The sequence below is a fragment of the Octopus sinensis genome, linkage group LG6 (genome assembly GCF_006345805.1).
Source record: "Octopus sinensis linkage group LG6, ASM634580v1, whole genome shotgun sequence".
Classification (NCBI taxonomy): domain Eukaryota; kingdom Metazoa; phylum Mollusca; class Cephalopoda; order Octopoda; family Octopodidae; genus Octopus; species Octopus sinensis.
This window is the reverse complement of record NC_043002.1, coordinates 66,269,106-66,285,957: the sequence shown is the minus strand read 5'-3', so window position 1 is coordinate 66,285,957 and position 16,852 is coordinate 66,269,106. Positions and strand designations below refer to the sequence as shown.

At 40.3% G+C, this 16,852-nt stretch overlaps 1 protein-coding gene across 2 annotated transcripts in view; it reads left to right on the top strand.

Moving 5' to 3' along the window:
* Positions 1–16,852, top strand: part of LOC115213145 — a 42,059-nt gene that overhangs the window by 1,836 nt on the left and 23,371 nt on the right. Inside the window, exon 1 of one of the 2 annotated variants that reach the window (XM_036503963.1) lies at positions 16,554–16,705. The exons of the other annotated variant lie outside the window; for it this stretch is intronic. Within the exon in view, the coding sequence (XP_036359856.1) occupies positions 16,682–16,705 (24 nt within the window). The 5' untranslated portion in view covers positions 16,554–16,681. Of the gene's footprint in view, positions 1–16,553; positions 16,706–16,852 lie in introns of those variants that run through there. 2 annotated transcript variants of the gene reach the window in all.

The following is a 16,852-nucleotide window of genomic DNA, read 5'->3' as shown; positions in this document are numbered from 1 at the left end:
AGATACCCTTGCATTAGACCACAACCACAACCCAACCCATCCTACTGACACTGCCCGGAACACCACCACAATCTCTACCACCCTTACAAATAGTACATTTAACAACAACAATAGTAATAATAACAATGATGGTAATAATAACGTTAATAATACTAATAATCTAGAATCTGCTACCCCCTTCTCTAACCTCTCTTCTGACGATATTACCTCCTCTATTCCTGAATACATTCCCCAAAATTCACCTAATTGTAATTGCCGTCCTAGAACCATCTGCCCGTTACAAACCCATTGCAGAAGATATAATGTAAATTACAAATGCACTGTCCTTAATCTATTACCCAACTCACAGCCATATACACAGGATCAACCAAAATTTTAAGCAACGATATGCCGCTCAACTCCATTCTTTTAAATACAATAAACATAGTAAATCTACAACACTCATCAATCACATACATCATCTCAAAAATTCAAATATACCCTATACTCTATCATCTATCACCCCCATTCCTTCTATCTGACACTCCTTTACCCTACCGTCTTTTTACACTCTAACATATTTCTCTCTATATCACCCTCATCTCCCCATTCCTACTTTCAAGTTATCTTGACAGACCACTAACTAGTACACTTTCCCTGATTTCATTTCTATTATCTCTCTCCTTGTTTTCTTTTTTCCCTCTTTTCTTTATTCCTCTCTTCCTGTTTTCGAATTGACCTTACAAATACATTCCCTACTTTTAGGTAATTTTAAATAAAATCCTCGATGCAATAGCACTGTGTACAAACTCTATACTTGGAATGACCAATTTTAAATACTATTAGAATTTACTCACAAGGTATTGGAATCTTATATGTATACCATTCTGCCTAAATAATGAATCTACAAATGCAATATCTCTGCATATCTCACGTCTATTTTCATTCCTCCACTTCACTCTCTATTTCATATCTTATCTAAAATAACTATTGCTTGACCATTTACGCGAATTACCGAACGGATGCCTCTGTACAAAGCGGCTATCCAGCCGCGGAAGACGGGACCGAAGCCAGCCACTCTGAGGACTGCCTCCAAGTATCGATGGTCTACCCTATCTAAAGCTTTCGATTGATCCAAATTGATCAGCGCCCCACCCATGCCAGGTTCGTTAACTACCCTGTCTATGATGTAGCGCATCAGGTGGAGGTTGTCATGGATGGTCCGGCCCGGCACAGCGCACGTTTGTGCCTTGTCGACCAGTTTCTCGATGACAAGCGCCAACCTCTTGACCAAAATTTTCAAGTCTGCATTAAGCAGAGTGATGGGCCTAAAGTTATCTATTACATTTCCCTTGTTTAGATCTTTCTTCAGCAGTGTTACGGCTCCTCGGTTCACAAAACCAGGAATGCTCCCGTCTTTCTGCCAGTTGCAGTACACCGCTGACAAGACGTCTCCAAACAAGTCTGGCATACAACTGTAAAGCTCGTAGGGTAGACCATCCAAACCCGGCGATTTATCCCTCGAGCATTCTGCCATCGCGTCCTGCACTTCCGCCGCCGTGATGGCACCTTCGCAGCACCCTGCCTCTCTTGTCGAGAGTCATGGTAGGCTGTGTAGGTAGGCACTGAAGTCCACCCTACGTTCTTGCACGCCACTCGTCCCGAACAGTCGGGCAAAATGCTGTTGAAAGGCCTCACACATTTTACTTGGCTCGATCAATTCGCGCCCCTGTTCATCTACCAGAGACCGAATGGTGGCTTTGTTGCCCTGTTGCGCCTCTGCCACTCGGGCTTCTCTCGCGGCTCCAACACCTTCGTTCCTTAGAGCACGCATCCTAGCTCTGACAGCACACCCTTCGTGTTTGGCGTTGAAGTGATGGTCGAGGGCCAACCTCGCCACCAAAACGTCGGATGCGATGCCGCTTCTAATTGCCTCTTCTAGCTTCTTAACTAGCTCACCCTCTACTCTATTTCTATCTATGGCTAGTGCTTTGCTGTACCTAATCGCTTCTGCTTTTACTGCTCTCTTGAGGGCAAACCACCATTTGTTGTTGATGATGGCTTCCGTCAAAGCCCTCTTTACTAGTGTGCTAATCCGGCCTCTGAAAACCTGTCTCGATGGGAAAGACGCGTTTAGTTTCCAGTATCCGGGACCCTGCCTGAGTGTCTTACCTAAGTCTAGCGTACATGTCACAAGTTTGTGATCCGTGTAGCTGACTATGTGGAATTGTGGACATCCTATGCTATCTCTATCTACTGTCCTACACAGTATCCTATCTAGATACGATCTCGACGACCCGATGCGGTTGCTCTATGTCCACGTTGGCGCATTCGGGTGGTTTAGTCGGAACCTGTCAGACAGTTGAAAGCGTCTGAGCAGGTCTCTGAGGCATTTGCATGCCCGTCTATTCCTATCTCTACCCACGTAGTCTACATGCGTGTCCAAGGTAGCATTCCAATCCCCCACTAAGGACGAGACGTTCCCAAGAATACTTCTAGACGTTGAAAGAAATCCGCCCGACCTGTTAAGTGTGGTGCGTAGACTGATACGAGTCGAAAAGCGCACCCATTGCTGCCGTCGACATCCAGGACGACCAGTCTACCCTCCGGGTCTACGAATATTGTCTTTACTTTGAGATCCAGACTCTTGCGAAAAAGTACCGCGGTGCCACTACCGTCCATTCTTGGCAGACAGGGGGAAAATAAATGTTGAACTGTCCGCCAAACATGGTCTTTAGGGCCCGCGGATTGTGGAGTCTGGTCTCACTTATGGCTATGATTTCTAACTTATGTGACTTTATGTCATTTAAGAGGTACCCTTGTTTCCAAGGGGACCCCAAGCCACGCGCATTTACACAACCAATCTTGATCATAATCCTAATGAATTAGAATACAAGTGAAAGGAACAGAGGGTTACTTACTGCTCGAAAGTTTTTGCTTTCTCTTCCTTTGGTTTGTCCTCGAGGAGATCACAGTACAGTTTCTTTGTGAGATATTTTTGGCATTTACCAACCGCACTGGGGAAAATGCCTTTGAGTGTGTGGTGCAGACTTTTGGAGATGTGTAATATTTTGATGTGGTCTGGTGGTGTTGTGTATGGGTGATTGTTTGTTTTTATGTCATCTTCTGTTAGGTTTGTTTTTGATTTGATGTATTCCATCAGATTTGTGTTTTTGGTGTCTATAGCTGTGAGCATGTTTGCTGTATATATTTTTGTGGTGTTGGTGTGGCTGTTGTTTGTGTTGGGTTTTGAAATGTCTTCGGGAGATGTATTTCCCCCTGCTTTGTTTGTGTTTGCATTTGGTTTGGTTGTGTTTCTGCTCTTTATTTTCCTTCTTTTTCTAGCTATTTTCCATTCCTCACTGGTTTCGTCTTCCGACGAATTTTCTGAGGAATCAGTAGGGGGTAGGGGTATGTTGTAGGCTTCTATATATGTCTGTGTAAGTGGTTATGCTGTTGTTTTCGTTGCTGTTGGTTGTTGAGTGTTTGTGTGTGGTGAGTGCGGTATAAGGGATGGGGAATCAGTTTTTGTGTATTTTCTTTGTTTTTCTGTTCCTTTGGTTCTTGCTGTTGTTGGTGGTGTTGGTATTTTCTCAGGTGTTGAGTAATTTTTGGTTGTTGACGGATTAGCTTGGTGTGCTTCTCTTGTCGTCTTCTGTGTTGATGGTGGTGTGGGTAGTAGAGCTTTTTTCCCGGAGTGTTTTGGTTGTGGTAGTGGTTGTTGTTGTTGCTCTTGGTGTGCAGTGGTTGGGCACGTCTTTTTCAAGTGTGTTTCGCATCCACACAAATAGCAACGTGGTCGCCTGCCCTCTACCACTACATAAAGTTTGTAGCCTCCTGGCAGTTCTATAGTGGTGGGTATCTTTTCTCTTGCTGTTTCGTCCAATTGAAGAAGGAATTGGATTGATTTTCCCACATAGTCTTTCTGTCCTAGAACAGCGATTTCAAGGATGTTTGTTTCTGCCATTGTCTCTGCCATTTCAGGGGGTACATTTTTTATTTGGACTTTCGTCACTCTCTGGTTTAGATAGATTGGTATCATTACCAAGTCGTCTGAATGCAGCTCCAATGTGGAAAATCGTTTTGCTAAATTTTTGTTGAGGAAACGTACTTGGACTGTACCAAATTAATTTCCCCAACTGATATACTTCTTGGAGTCCCATGCAGGACGAAGGCATTTTTCAATTTTTTCCTGCGGTGCATTTTCTGGTCGTCTTGTTTTCATGTTTATTACTTTGTAGATTATTGTTTTTTTTGTGTGTGTGTTTTCCACGATGTGTTGTGGAATGTGAAGATGCAATTTGTCTCCTTCTTTGGTGAAGAGTGCTTTTGTGAGGTTTATTTCCTGTGTGGTGAATTTTACGATTGTTCGTTTTTCTTTTGTCGCATCCGCGAAATTCGTTTTGATTTTGGCGGTGATAGCAGCAGAAGGGTTAGTTGTAGCAATTGAAGTCGTGGTAGTGGTGTTGGTGTTGGCGGTGTTGTCTTTGGTAGGCGGCTTTGTGCTGATTTCGTTGTTGTTGTTGGTGGTGGTGATGGTGGTGGTGCTGGCATTCATGTTTTCGTCTGTATTCGTTTTTGAAATCCCTTTCTCCGTCCTTTTATCATCGACAAGTGGTGTAGGGAGTGGGAGGAAATCTAAGTTAATGTCTTTGGTCGCGGGGGTGGTGAATGGTCTTGCGACGTTAGTTTTGTTGTTGTTGTTGTTGGTGGTGGTGGTGGTGGTGGTGGTGACAGCGGTGTTCAAGCTGCGAGGTTTAGCAGCTAGTGGTAGCAATAGTGTTTCGCTACCGTTCCGCATGACTGGCGGGCTAGCCACGTGGTTTCTAGTTGCCATTTTCAAAATGAAAAATGGCTAAAAGGAACCCACGAAAGTTTTGAAAGTTTTTGGTAATTTCGCCCATACAGGGGCGGAATTCTACGTGAATAATTCTCAGGTTTTTTAGTGAATGAACTTGCACAACGATTAAAACAAAATATTTGACAACAAGGAGTTTTAAACATGTAAAAGTGTCCAACTTACGTGGAGCCGATTTCACTAGCGTCCGTCCATATCGAGATAGAGATAGATAGATAGATAGATAGAGGATATTAATTAAAGTGTTTAATAATTAGAGTATGCAAATTAGTCATCTTAATTCTCTGGAGTTACTAGATTCGTTGAGTATATAAACGGATTAGCTACGCCAATGCTGGGCACCGCATTGAAGGGTTTTGGGGAAATAAATTGATCCCAATACCTTTCTTGAGTTTGGTACTTATTCTGTCGGGCTCTTCTGCCGAATTGCTAAGTTACAGAGATGTTGTCATACACAAGATTCTCACTCACAAATACATACATCTCTCTCTCTTTCTCTTTCTCTCTCTCTCTCTCTCTCTATATATATATATATATATATATATATATGAGCAAAACGCCCCCCATCCAATAGACGGTGCTGAGTTGTCAAACATTTAAACCAAATTTTCTCAAAACAACTTGTCCGACCGTCCCATAGGCCTCCCCTTTGAAAAACACTGATTTAATCTAAATTTGAGACACCAGCACAAGAAGAAATAAAGATAGACTTTTTTTCTATTCCAAAGACAAACGATTTTATTCACACAAATATGTAACCAAAGAGTTTAAAGTACCAGTAATGATAAGGCCGTTGACTGGGAGAACACAAACATGGTTTAAACAGTAAGCTTGGCAGGAAAGAAACGTGCCTTTAAGCAGTACAAAAACAACAAAAAATGGAAGGTGCAGTTATGTGCAGGTTGACGGAAGAAAAGCAGGACAAAAACGGCTTTATTGATCTCATTCTCACCTGGAATCGATTTTTTCAAGACTTATACACGCCCTGATACCGCCGGTATCTACATATCAAATTTGAGCGCAATCGGATGGAGCATGCCCAAGATCCTAGAAGACACACACACACACACACACACACACAGAACGGATTTTATATAATAAATATCCTATTTTTTCATTCTGTTACGTTTTTATGTTCGTTAACTCCTCCTAGACTGTAGGTGCAAGGACAACGGAACTCAAACCAGCGGCTCCCCTAATCCCAGGGAATGTCTTAATGGGATCTATTTTTTCAAGGGCCACCTAATTGGGACCCCACTGACACCCCTCTTTTTACTGCATTTTAAACTAAATACATGGCATTGGCGACCAAATCGGTGCAATGACAACGAATTTCATAACATGAACTCCCAGGGGATATTGTAAGGAGGTTCAATTTCTGAAGGGCCGCTTAAATGGAGGCCCCACCACTGACCCCGCCTAACTATTTTTACTGCATTTACCTCGCTCCTACGCTTATTGATCAATGCAGAAATAAGTTTGAACATTCTAGATACCTTCACGTACATTCAGATCAAGATAAAAGAGTTATAACAGGTACGTTTCAGGTGTGCTAGTGTTATTTTATTCTTTTATTTCTTTCAGTCATTTGACTGCGGCCACGCTGAAGCACCGCCCTTAGTCGAACAAATCGCCCTCAGGACTTACTCTTTGTAAGCCGAGTACTTATTCTAACTTTTGCCGAACCGCTAAGTTACAAGGGCGTAAATACACGAACATCGGTTGTCAAGCGATGGTGGAGAGACAAACACACACACACACAAGCACACACGTGCGCGCACACACACACACACACACACACACATATATATATATATATATATATATATATATATATATATATATACGACGGGCTTCTTTCAGTTTCCGACTATCAAATCCACTCACAAGGCTTTGGTCGGCTCGAGGCTATAGCAGTGCCACGCAGTGGGACTGAACGCGGAACCATGTGCCTGGGAAGTAAGCTTCCTACCACACGGCCACTCGCACGACGGGCTTTCACATAGTTACCGTCTACTGAATCCACACACAATGCGTTATTCACTCCTGGGTAATAGAAGACACTTGCCCAAGGTGATACTGCTCAGCGGGACTGAACCTCAAACCCCATGGTCGCAAAGTGAGCTTCTTAACCACACAACCGTGTCTGTATAGCGACTTGCTATTTTATTGTTTATTTTACAATCTCTGTTTTTCAAAGGTGCCAAACAACTTTAGTAATTAATTAGAGAACGCAATGCTGACTATTAATATTAAATTGTAATATAAATGAAATGTCATATTACATAGCAGCCTGGGGGATTTAAATCATGCATGGACAACGTTTCTCGAGAAACGGGCCGCAAGAGACATTGCTCATCACCAGACGAGCCGCACCACTAAAAGTATACCATTCAGAAAGTCACGTGGGTCGCAGTTTGCTAATGACTAATTTAAGCTAAAAAACATATGCAAGGGACGTAATTGCCATGCGATAGTGTGCCATATATTCATTGGCTTCTTGGTTTAGTATTTAGGTAGCTAGTTGCGGTAAATTAACTTTATTATCTACTGAATCGAACCCTATTTAATTACTAGTATTCGTTTTATGTGGTCCGGAGAAGTTAACGCCCAGATAGAGATATTTGAACGTACGAAAAAAAAAAAAAAGTACAATAAAGGGACGTAACTGCCATGCGTTAGTTGCTTTTTGTTTTTTTTTTAACTAGTGTTAAGATAGCTAATTAATGTGAAGAAAATCTGTTGTCTACAAATTTAATATCGATTTAATTACTGATTTTATGAGGTCTGGAAAAGACGATGTCAATTTGGAGAGATTTGAACAACGGAAAAATATTGTAAATATGGTTAATAAGTGTCACGCGGAAATTTTTCTTTGTAAATCTTTGCTCACCGCGCAAAAAAGGTTTCCCCACCTCTGGTCAAAAATGTGTCTGGCGAGCTAGAATTCTTTAAAATATTGCTACGTATTTGGCGAGAGTTGAACGCGGAAGGGAGGTAACTGAATTACTGCAAAGTCGTTTGTGATTGGTACGTAGTTGTGTCCCTTTACCTTCAAGAAACGTATTTGGTTTTACTTTGATGATACCTCAAAAAGACGTGTTAAAATTCATAGAAGTTGGAGTTCCATGATCGCCGCCTCTGTGTGTGTGTGCGTGTGTGTGTGTGTGTGTGTGTGTGTGTGTGTTAGAGTTGATTTAATTATATTTTAACACTTCAGATTTGGAGCCATGTACGAAAGTTATAAGAAGTAAATTTTTACAAGGAACAAAAGGCATTGAATTGTAGAAAATAAAATACGATCGACAGTTATCTTGAATAGTTTAAAGTAGTCGACACGTGAGAGAAAATTGTAAGCAAAAAGAGAAGTCCATGAAGGAGCGGGAGTAATAGTTAAGGCAGGAGCATGTATACTATATAATGCATATATGTATGTATGTATGTATGTATGTATGTATGTATGGGTGTGCGCGTGCGCGTGTGCGTGCAGATTTGTATGCTTTGCTTTATGTATGCATTTTCATGCATATAGTTCCTATGTGAAGGCACATGGCTCAGTCGTTAGAGTTTGAGCTTACGGTCGTGAGTTCGAATCCCGGACCGAGCTGCGTGTTGTGTTCTTGAGCAAGACACTTTATGTCATGTTGTTCCAGTTCGCTCAGCTGTAGAAATGAGTTGCGACGTCACAGGTGCCAAGTTGTATCGGCCTTTGCCTTTCCCTTGGATAATACTGGCGTGGAGAGGGTAGGCTGGTATGCATGGGCGACTGCTGGTCTTCCATAAACAACCTTACTTGGACTTGTGCCTGGGAGGGTAACTTTCTAGGTGCAATCCCATGGTCAGTCATGACCGAAGGGGTCTCAGCAGATCCACATCTAGACACGTTCATATATATGTTTAAATAATAAATTTCTGGAAAGCTGTGTGTGTATGTATGTATGTGTATATGTATGTATGTATGTATGTATGTATGTTATCATCATCATTCAAAATCCATTTTACCATGCTTGCATGGGTCAGATGGAATTTGTTGAGGCAGCTTTTCTATGGCCAGTTGCAAAAACCGGAGCCACAAGCACACGCGCGCGCGCACACACACAATAGCAACACACTATAATGAAAGGTAATATGATTGAGGTTTATTTTCGACTTGCTACTAAATTTAATATGTAAATAATTACTATAGCCCAGCGGTGTACAGTAATCCCTTGCCACATCGCGGTTCACTTATCGCGGTTTATTATTTAAGCTTTCGTCTATTCCTTCGTGGTGCTGTTTTGCATTTATAATAAAATAAGTATATACAAATTATAAATATAGTAAAATATACAGTTCAACACTGTTTCTACTTCGCGGATTTTCATCTATCGCGGGTGGGGGTTGGAACATAATTCCCACGATAGTCGAGGGATTACTGCAATCGTACTGAAATACACTTTCAACAGATTCATAACAGCCTGCCTGTCTGCGTGTGTGTATATCTCTTTTTGTGAGCGTATTTTTATGATTTTCACGATTAAGAATGATCTCCCTTGCGTTTATTATTCCATTTATTATGAACTATGGTTTGTAACATCGATACAGGACCCACAGTTTTGAATGGAGCGGGTAGTGGAATACTCCGATCCCGTCGGTCAACTCCCAAAGGATATAGGGCAAAGTTGATCTTAGTAGTATCTGAACTCAAAACAAAGAACCGAAACAAATATTGCAAGGGTTATTTTTTCCGGCGATCTAACGATTGATTCTGTCAGCCCACCAATAGCGTTTTATCACCATAACAACATTTTTTTTTTTGTTTTTCATTTTTAAAATATATTTCTCCGTTATATATTTTGTACAGTTATCACAGACGATTTTCCAGTTGACGCCTTATAAGATTGTTTCTTTTTGTTTGTTTTTATTTTCTCTGCTTTGTCTTGAAATTATTTCATGGAGTTACGTTTATCTTTACTGTCATTATAACAATGTTTAGTATCAAAAATATTTGACAGTATTTATAATGTAGAATTAGAAATAAAAAATCATTTCAATTGCCTTTTACTCTTTTACTTGTTTCAGTCATTTGACTGCGGCCATGCTGGAGCACCGCCTTTAGTTGAGCAAATCGACCCCGGGACTTATTCTTTGTAAGCCCAGTACTTATTCTATCGGTCTCTTTTGCCGAACCACCGCTAAGTTACGGGGACGTAAACACACCAGCATCGGTTGTCAAGCAATGCTAGGGAGACAAACACAGACACACAAACACACACACATACATACATACATATATATATATATATATATAGATATAGATATAGATATAGATATATATATATATATATATACGACAGGCTTCTTTCAGTTTCCGTCTACCAAATCCACTCACAAGGCATTGATCGGCCCGGGGCTATAGCAGAAGACACTTGCCCAAGATGCCACGCAGTGGGACTGAACCCGGAACCATGTGGTTGGTTAGCAAGCTACTTACCACACAGCCACTCGTTGATGTTACTGGAGCAAGTTTGATCAAGAAGAATGGATTGTAATTAAAACAATTCAATCTCTCTATATATAAAACTGAGAATGTGTGTCTGTCTGTCTGTCATCCAACATTTTCATCAGACATCTTCATCAAACATTTTCATGAACGATTTTCAACAAACATTTTAGGAGGTGCGCTTGCGCCCACTCCACTCCTTGCTCCCGGCCCCATGGATCACAGCATAAAGATAAACAAACGTTCCAATTATTGGTTTTGATATTATAATACTGGAGCGATAGACTCGGCTAAAATTATTAAGAATGTAACATTAAATATCTTGAATAAATTATCAACGGTGTTTCCATTTAAAGCCGGTAGATTACTTAGATATAATAGACAGCTTACCTTTAGGACCTTTAACGAACAAGAATATCAACAGATTTCGACAAAAACTTTATCTAAAAATTGCTTCTGAGGTTAATCATAAATTAGCCTTCTAAATGCTGAAAGTGGTTCATTTTTAAAGCTCAATGCATCATTACTAGTGCAGTTAATTTAGAAAATCCAGTCAATTTCTTTATTACATAAACAGATGTTCTATGCATCACAAGAACATATTAGATAATCTAATTTGAAATATTTCCCTCGATATTTCTTGCCTCTCTTCAAATGCAGTGATTTTTCAATTAGGCCTCTATTATAAAAATGCTTTATTAAAACGCGGTTTCACTTTGTAGGTTAATTATATTAGTAACATAGCCTGTAGTAAATAGAGCTATTTATTAATTAGTTTGGACTATGTAACTTTTACTAACAGAACTCAGTCTACACTGACTAAAAATTTCTTAAAAGTTCCAATTATTAAAATGTAGCTTCCTTTTGTTATTGAAGATTTCAAATACAGAAAACAAATTTGATTCACTGCAAGATAGAGTCTCTCTCTCTCTCTCTCTCTCTCTCTCTCTCTCTCTCTCCTCTCTCTCTCTCTCTCTCTCTCTCTCTCTCTCTCTCTCTCTCTCTCTCTCTCTCTCTCTTACTCTTTCTCTCTTTCTTTTACCCTTCATGACACTACTTTCTATAGATATAGTGAAAATATTTCTCCAAATTATAAGTTGAATCCAGCGTCTGCCAAATCATGTTGATCCGAGTATCCGTTCATATTTGGTGGACATTTTTGAAGAAGAAAAGTGGTTGTAATTTATTTATGTCAATTGTACCAAAAATAAGCCTGCATTCATATTAACCCTGCTAGACACAATATTATGAAGTTGTCTCGAGAGCATTGTACGTTTATGTATTTTATTAGTCATGATATTCAATAAGTAAACTTGTAATTACTAGCTACGTTTCTATGACAGCGACTGAACAATTGACAGTGCTCTGTTTGTTGAAGAAAATTCATAACACCCAGTTGAAGGTAATATGATAAAAGGCAATTCAACAAAGATGTTAGAAAATATATATATATATACATTGCTGTTACTGACAACTTTAAATTTTAATTATAATCATGTATCCTTTTACACGAACGCTTTCAATCGCGAGGGATTGGCATTGTTATATTCAAAAGGGCTGGGGTTAGCCAAAAGGCATTCATGCAAAAAAGAAAAAAAAGAAGGTTAATATAGGAGGTGGTGTGAGGAGGAAAGCCGAAAAGATAAAGAGAATTAAAGCTTTAAGCAAAGTCAGACTGGAAGTCAGTTGAAGAAAAAGAAAGAGGGGAAATGGTGAGAAGGGTAAAGCCAAAAGCATTTATCGTTTGCACAATACAGATCGCACATATACAGCCTTCATGGCAACCACATTTACGTATTGTTGTACAGACACATAACGCAAATACAAGAGCGTGGGAGTATACGCACCCATACATACTTGCATTTAAACACACAATGACATTTACACAACATAGATCAAGGAATCTTCGTAAGGGTGGAGGACACCAGAAGTGAGCACAGTAATGAGGTGAGGTAGAAGGCATAAGAAAAGAAAGAAAAGCTATGATGAAAATTTATACTCTTGCTTGCTTGCTTGAGACAGCATTAACCCGGGGTGGGTTGAGCTGGCTTCATTCATCCTCAATCCTACATCTCTCACAAACGCCAACCGGGCCTGGCGATTTGAGGCTAACGACCGCGTGATCTCCAACCACTCCTTATTCCAGCGGCGAACGCCGTAGACATGGGGGCCTAGGTTGGGTTCCAGATCAGCCTTGACTGTCATCAGCCAGGGTTTTCGTTGTCCACCACATCGCTTTCGCCAACCCTGAAGGGGAGCTGGGGCAATTGCTCTATTGTACATACGCTCTTACATTGCAGATGAGGACATTTTTCATTGGGTTTGTCATTTTAATCATTGTGCTGGAGAATGCCAGCACAATGGTATTCTCCAGCACAATGGAGACGGTTAGAGTAGGGAGAAAGTTAAAAAGGAAGCCTACGACTTGGTGGAGTTTCTAAGGTTTGTTACATACATCGAGATGTTCCCGGAACTGATCCTCCATGCAACGAGCTACCATGGCCATTTATTATTAATGTATTAGAGTGTTTCAATGCTAAGAACTATTTTACGTGGGAGGTAATATTTGACCCTATTGACCGTGGACTTGTGACTTAGAAGAAATGTGGTTTGAGAAATGTAGGGACAAATATAGGAACGGTGGACGGATACAAGTTGAAGTTCTAGGCAGGGTTGAACTTGGTTCAAGAAATCTACTGAACAGAAGGTTACATATATTTTGTCTTCTTTTTTGAATGAGAGAGGCGAGGACTCAGGGGTAAATCACTTTTTAAAGTTATCTCTACAGAGTTTCTATAGAAATTAGAGCTAGCACTGAAATTAGAGCCATCGCTTCGTATACGAATATGACCATGTAAACACTGCGATCGAAGACAGAAAATGGGTAATGGATGTATATGTATGTTTCATGAGTTATTGCTCCTTCTTCAGCACCACATCCCAAAACCATTAATCATCCACGAACACATTGTGTAAATAGCAACCAGGATAAATTGACGCGGTTATTTGTTTCAATTGTAGAAGGCTTTAAGTTACGGAGTATGGTTTACTGAAGTAGCCGGGTTGCAGGACAAAAAGTAAAATTTATCCAGTCATGAAGCGTAGAAGTCTTTGTGGAAAGAATACCTAAGTCTGACTCTTTGGGCTCAGATTTCTTTGTCATTTCAAAACAACAAACAAATATATTTAGAACAACCACAAGCATTACATGTCTAACAAGTAGATGAACTTCTCTACTCCGTTCGAAGACCATGATTTTTTATTCAATATACCGGGTACTAGTGCAGTGCTTTTGATACTGTTATTGATATCTAGAGTTGTTGCAGCTGTTCGTGCTTTGTTGCATTCCCCTGACAGCACTGATATTCGATGTTCAGCCATCTACAAAGAGAAGATCGTGGACAGCAGTGGTTTCAATTTTAGCGACTGTTTTCAGGCAGGCGAATGACTACGTTAAGTCTGTCATCCATTTTGTAAAGGATGTAAACACATGGAACATTATCTATGAAGACGTCTGTGAGCACTACCAAAAACATCATATTGAACAATATTGACACCAATACACGCTAACTATTTTATACCATTGTTGACAGGAAAGACAGTCGATGCTCACCGTTGTAGAGGGCTCAAAGCGTCATGCCAGATAATGTTTGCTAGACAAAATTTGTCTGAGTTGCCAAATTTCCAAAGATTTTAGTGGTGCATTGAGCTAAATGCCTTGGTTAGATCGACAAATGGTGTACAGATTCTAGTGTTATTGGCATTTCTCCTGCTGTTATCTCGCAGCAAATACTATATTTACAGTTCCATGTCATGCGCGGAAACAACATTGGCTTTCTAGTAGCAGATTGACCTTTTGGTATATGATAAGGTGGTTCAGCAGAACTCCAGCCAGGATCTTTCACTCAACAATCATCAGCTGAGAAATGCTACGATGATTATTGTATAACTAACCGACTTTCTCTTGAATTGTAGATGTGGATTGTCAAAGGTTCTTTGAATTCTTGTTCAATGCCCAAGCTCCAGAAAGATCTGACTACTTTTGATCAGTTTATTTTACGGGATCGATCATCCAGGTTTAAAATTTCGGATGGTATGGATCTGATCCAGGAGCTTTACCACAGGTCAATTACTTAAAGGCAACGTCTGTGTCAGTAAATGATTGTCAAGTTTAAAGAGTTTCGATTTGAAGGTAAACGAAAGATTGCCGCTTCAGTTGATGACGTCAGTTGAGGACTGAATCGATGTGTTCTGTCTATTTTTCTAAAATATGTTCATCTATAAGAAGTGTTGATCCGTCAGTGTTTAGAAAAGGTGCAGTTCCTGTGGATTGAAGACAACTTTCAGTGTGTCCGAACCTCTTTGACTCATGTTTACTACCAAAATGCTGGTTCTTGTCAGCGTCTTTTGCAAAGCCAAGTTTTGGGAGATGTGTCTTTGTTTCTTCTGTCTACCCACTGTAGCCGTTGACTTTTACACTAACAGAGTAGATAATACGATTCTATTCCAATAAGTATAATCAACAGAATTGGTAAGCTTGTGATCTATGTCGGAATGAATCGGATGGAAGCTAAAATCGTTATCAGACACCAGCAAAAATAAAGTAGATAACTCACGAAAATGTGTGTGTCTGTACGTGTGCGTGTGTGTGTGTGATTGTAATATTTTATAACACTTTCTGCACCACAGCAACCAACTGACCTTGTAAAACGTAAAACCATAAGAAGAAGAATTTCACCTTCAAAATGAGACGGGTGTAATATGAAAAATTTATCAAATATCCTTCTCTATTCTCAGAAGCATATTTATCCATCCATCCATCCATCCATTTCTCGACCCACTATTCCTGGAAAGGTTCTGTGTGTGTATGTACGCGTGTGGGTGTGGGGGCGTGCAAGGGGACCAGATTCACTTGTATTTATACTCATATATATACATTCATAGATATACACACACAAATATAGACGCGGGCGAAGCGGCATGGTAAGAAGCTTGTTTCCTAATCACAAGTTTCCAGGTTCAGTCCCATTGCGTGGCACCTTAAACAAGTGTCTTCCACTATAGCCTTAGGATGACCAAAGCCTAGCGGGTGAATCTGGTAGATGGAAGTCCGTCATATATATGTATGTCTGTGTGTGTGCATATGCGCGCGCGTATGTGTGTGCGTCGGGGGGAGGGGTAGAGACCTCTGTTTCCATAGGGTCCTATCAGAAGCAACCGTCATTACACTTTCCGGTTGAATTCCCAAGCATGACCAAATAAGACTGGACATCATCCAAACATTTCGTTTTTGGTCGAACCCTGGGTTTCCTGTTGGATAGCTCAGCTTGAAAAGCCCGTCTTCTGATTTTTTTTCTTCCTGCGACATTCTAATCACATGTCCGCATTAACGGAGTTGTGATCTCTCAAATGCAGAGACGTAGCAGCTCGACTTGGAGATACTTTCTCATCTCCGAGTTACGCATCCTGTCGAAGTAAGGTTGCGAAGTTACATTGATTGATGTTGCAAAATAAGAGCTGTTATATTCTTGTCTTAATTTCGTCTTATTTTATCCTCAGCTCCTTAAATTCCCAGGTCAACTGTGAATTTAACTGTTGACCTTTAAATCAACTGTGCGTTTGATTTAAAGTCAACTGTACCTTTGGCCCTACCAGGGTCGATAAAAATAAAGTATCAGTCGATAGAAATAACGTACTTTGATCGTTGATATATTCGGCTGGGCGATATGAGACGCCGTCATTCATATTCTTTTTCAGCGAAGCCTCTTTATATCATAAAAGAAGGATGAATGACGTGGAGTACCAATATCGAAGGATTACTATCGGCTGTTTCCCTCTTCCACATTTCTGCCTTGAGCCTACGTAAAAAATTGTTACCCTACTAACAAATTAAGAAGCGATCTATTTGATGTTGGTATGTAGGAGAAAAAGGGGGAAATGAAATTCATAGCAGTTGTTATCTCCACGAACAAATCTTTAGTTTCCTACACATATTATACCTTGATATAAGCGTACACACTCACTCCTTTACTCTCTTTTTCCTTTTTTCATTAAGTATGCCCCCTCTCTCTCTCTCTCTCTCTCTCTCGTGCGTGCGCGTGTACGCCAACTTCCAGGTGTTTGTCAAGGAATGTGAAGAAGCGGAATTTTTTTCTTTTTCGATTTTAAAAAATCGTAATTAAAACATCGTGTTAAACAGATCATTGATTTTTTTCGTCACGTGTGCCACAAATTTTGTCGTGTGTGGCTGTTTGGTATAATTAATTATATCGACTTTAACACAACCTGGTTCATATTTTATCGACCTCGGAAGCATTGCAAGTTGAAGTCGACCTTGGGATGGAGTCGAACTCAAAATATAAATGGACGTAACTATGTACGATAAGGTATTTTTTTCCTGGCTGTCTTCCAATTCTGTTTAAAATTAGTGCTTGCATCCTTACTGACACTCCAGTACACATACACACGCAGTGAGAGAGAGAGAGAGAGAGAGAGAGAGAGAGAGAGAGAGAGAGAGAGAGAGAAAGACAGAA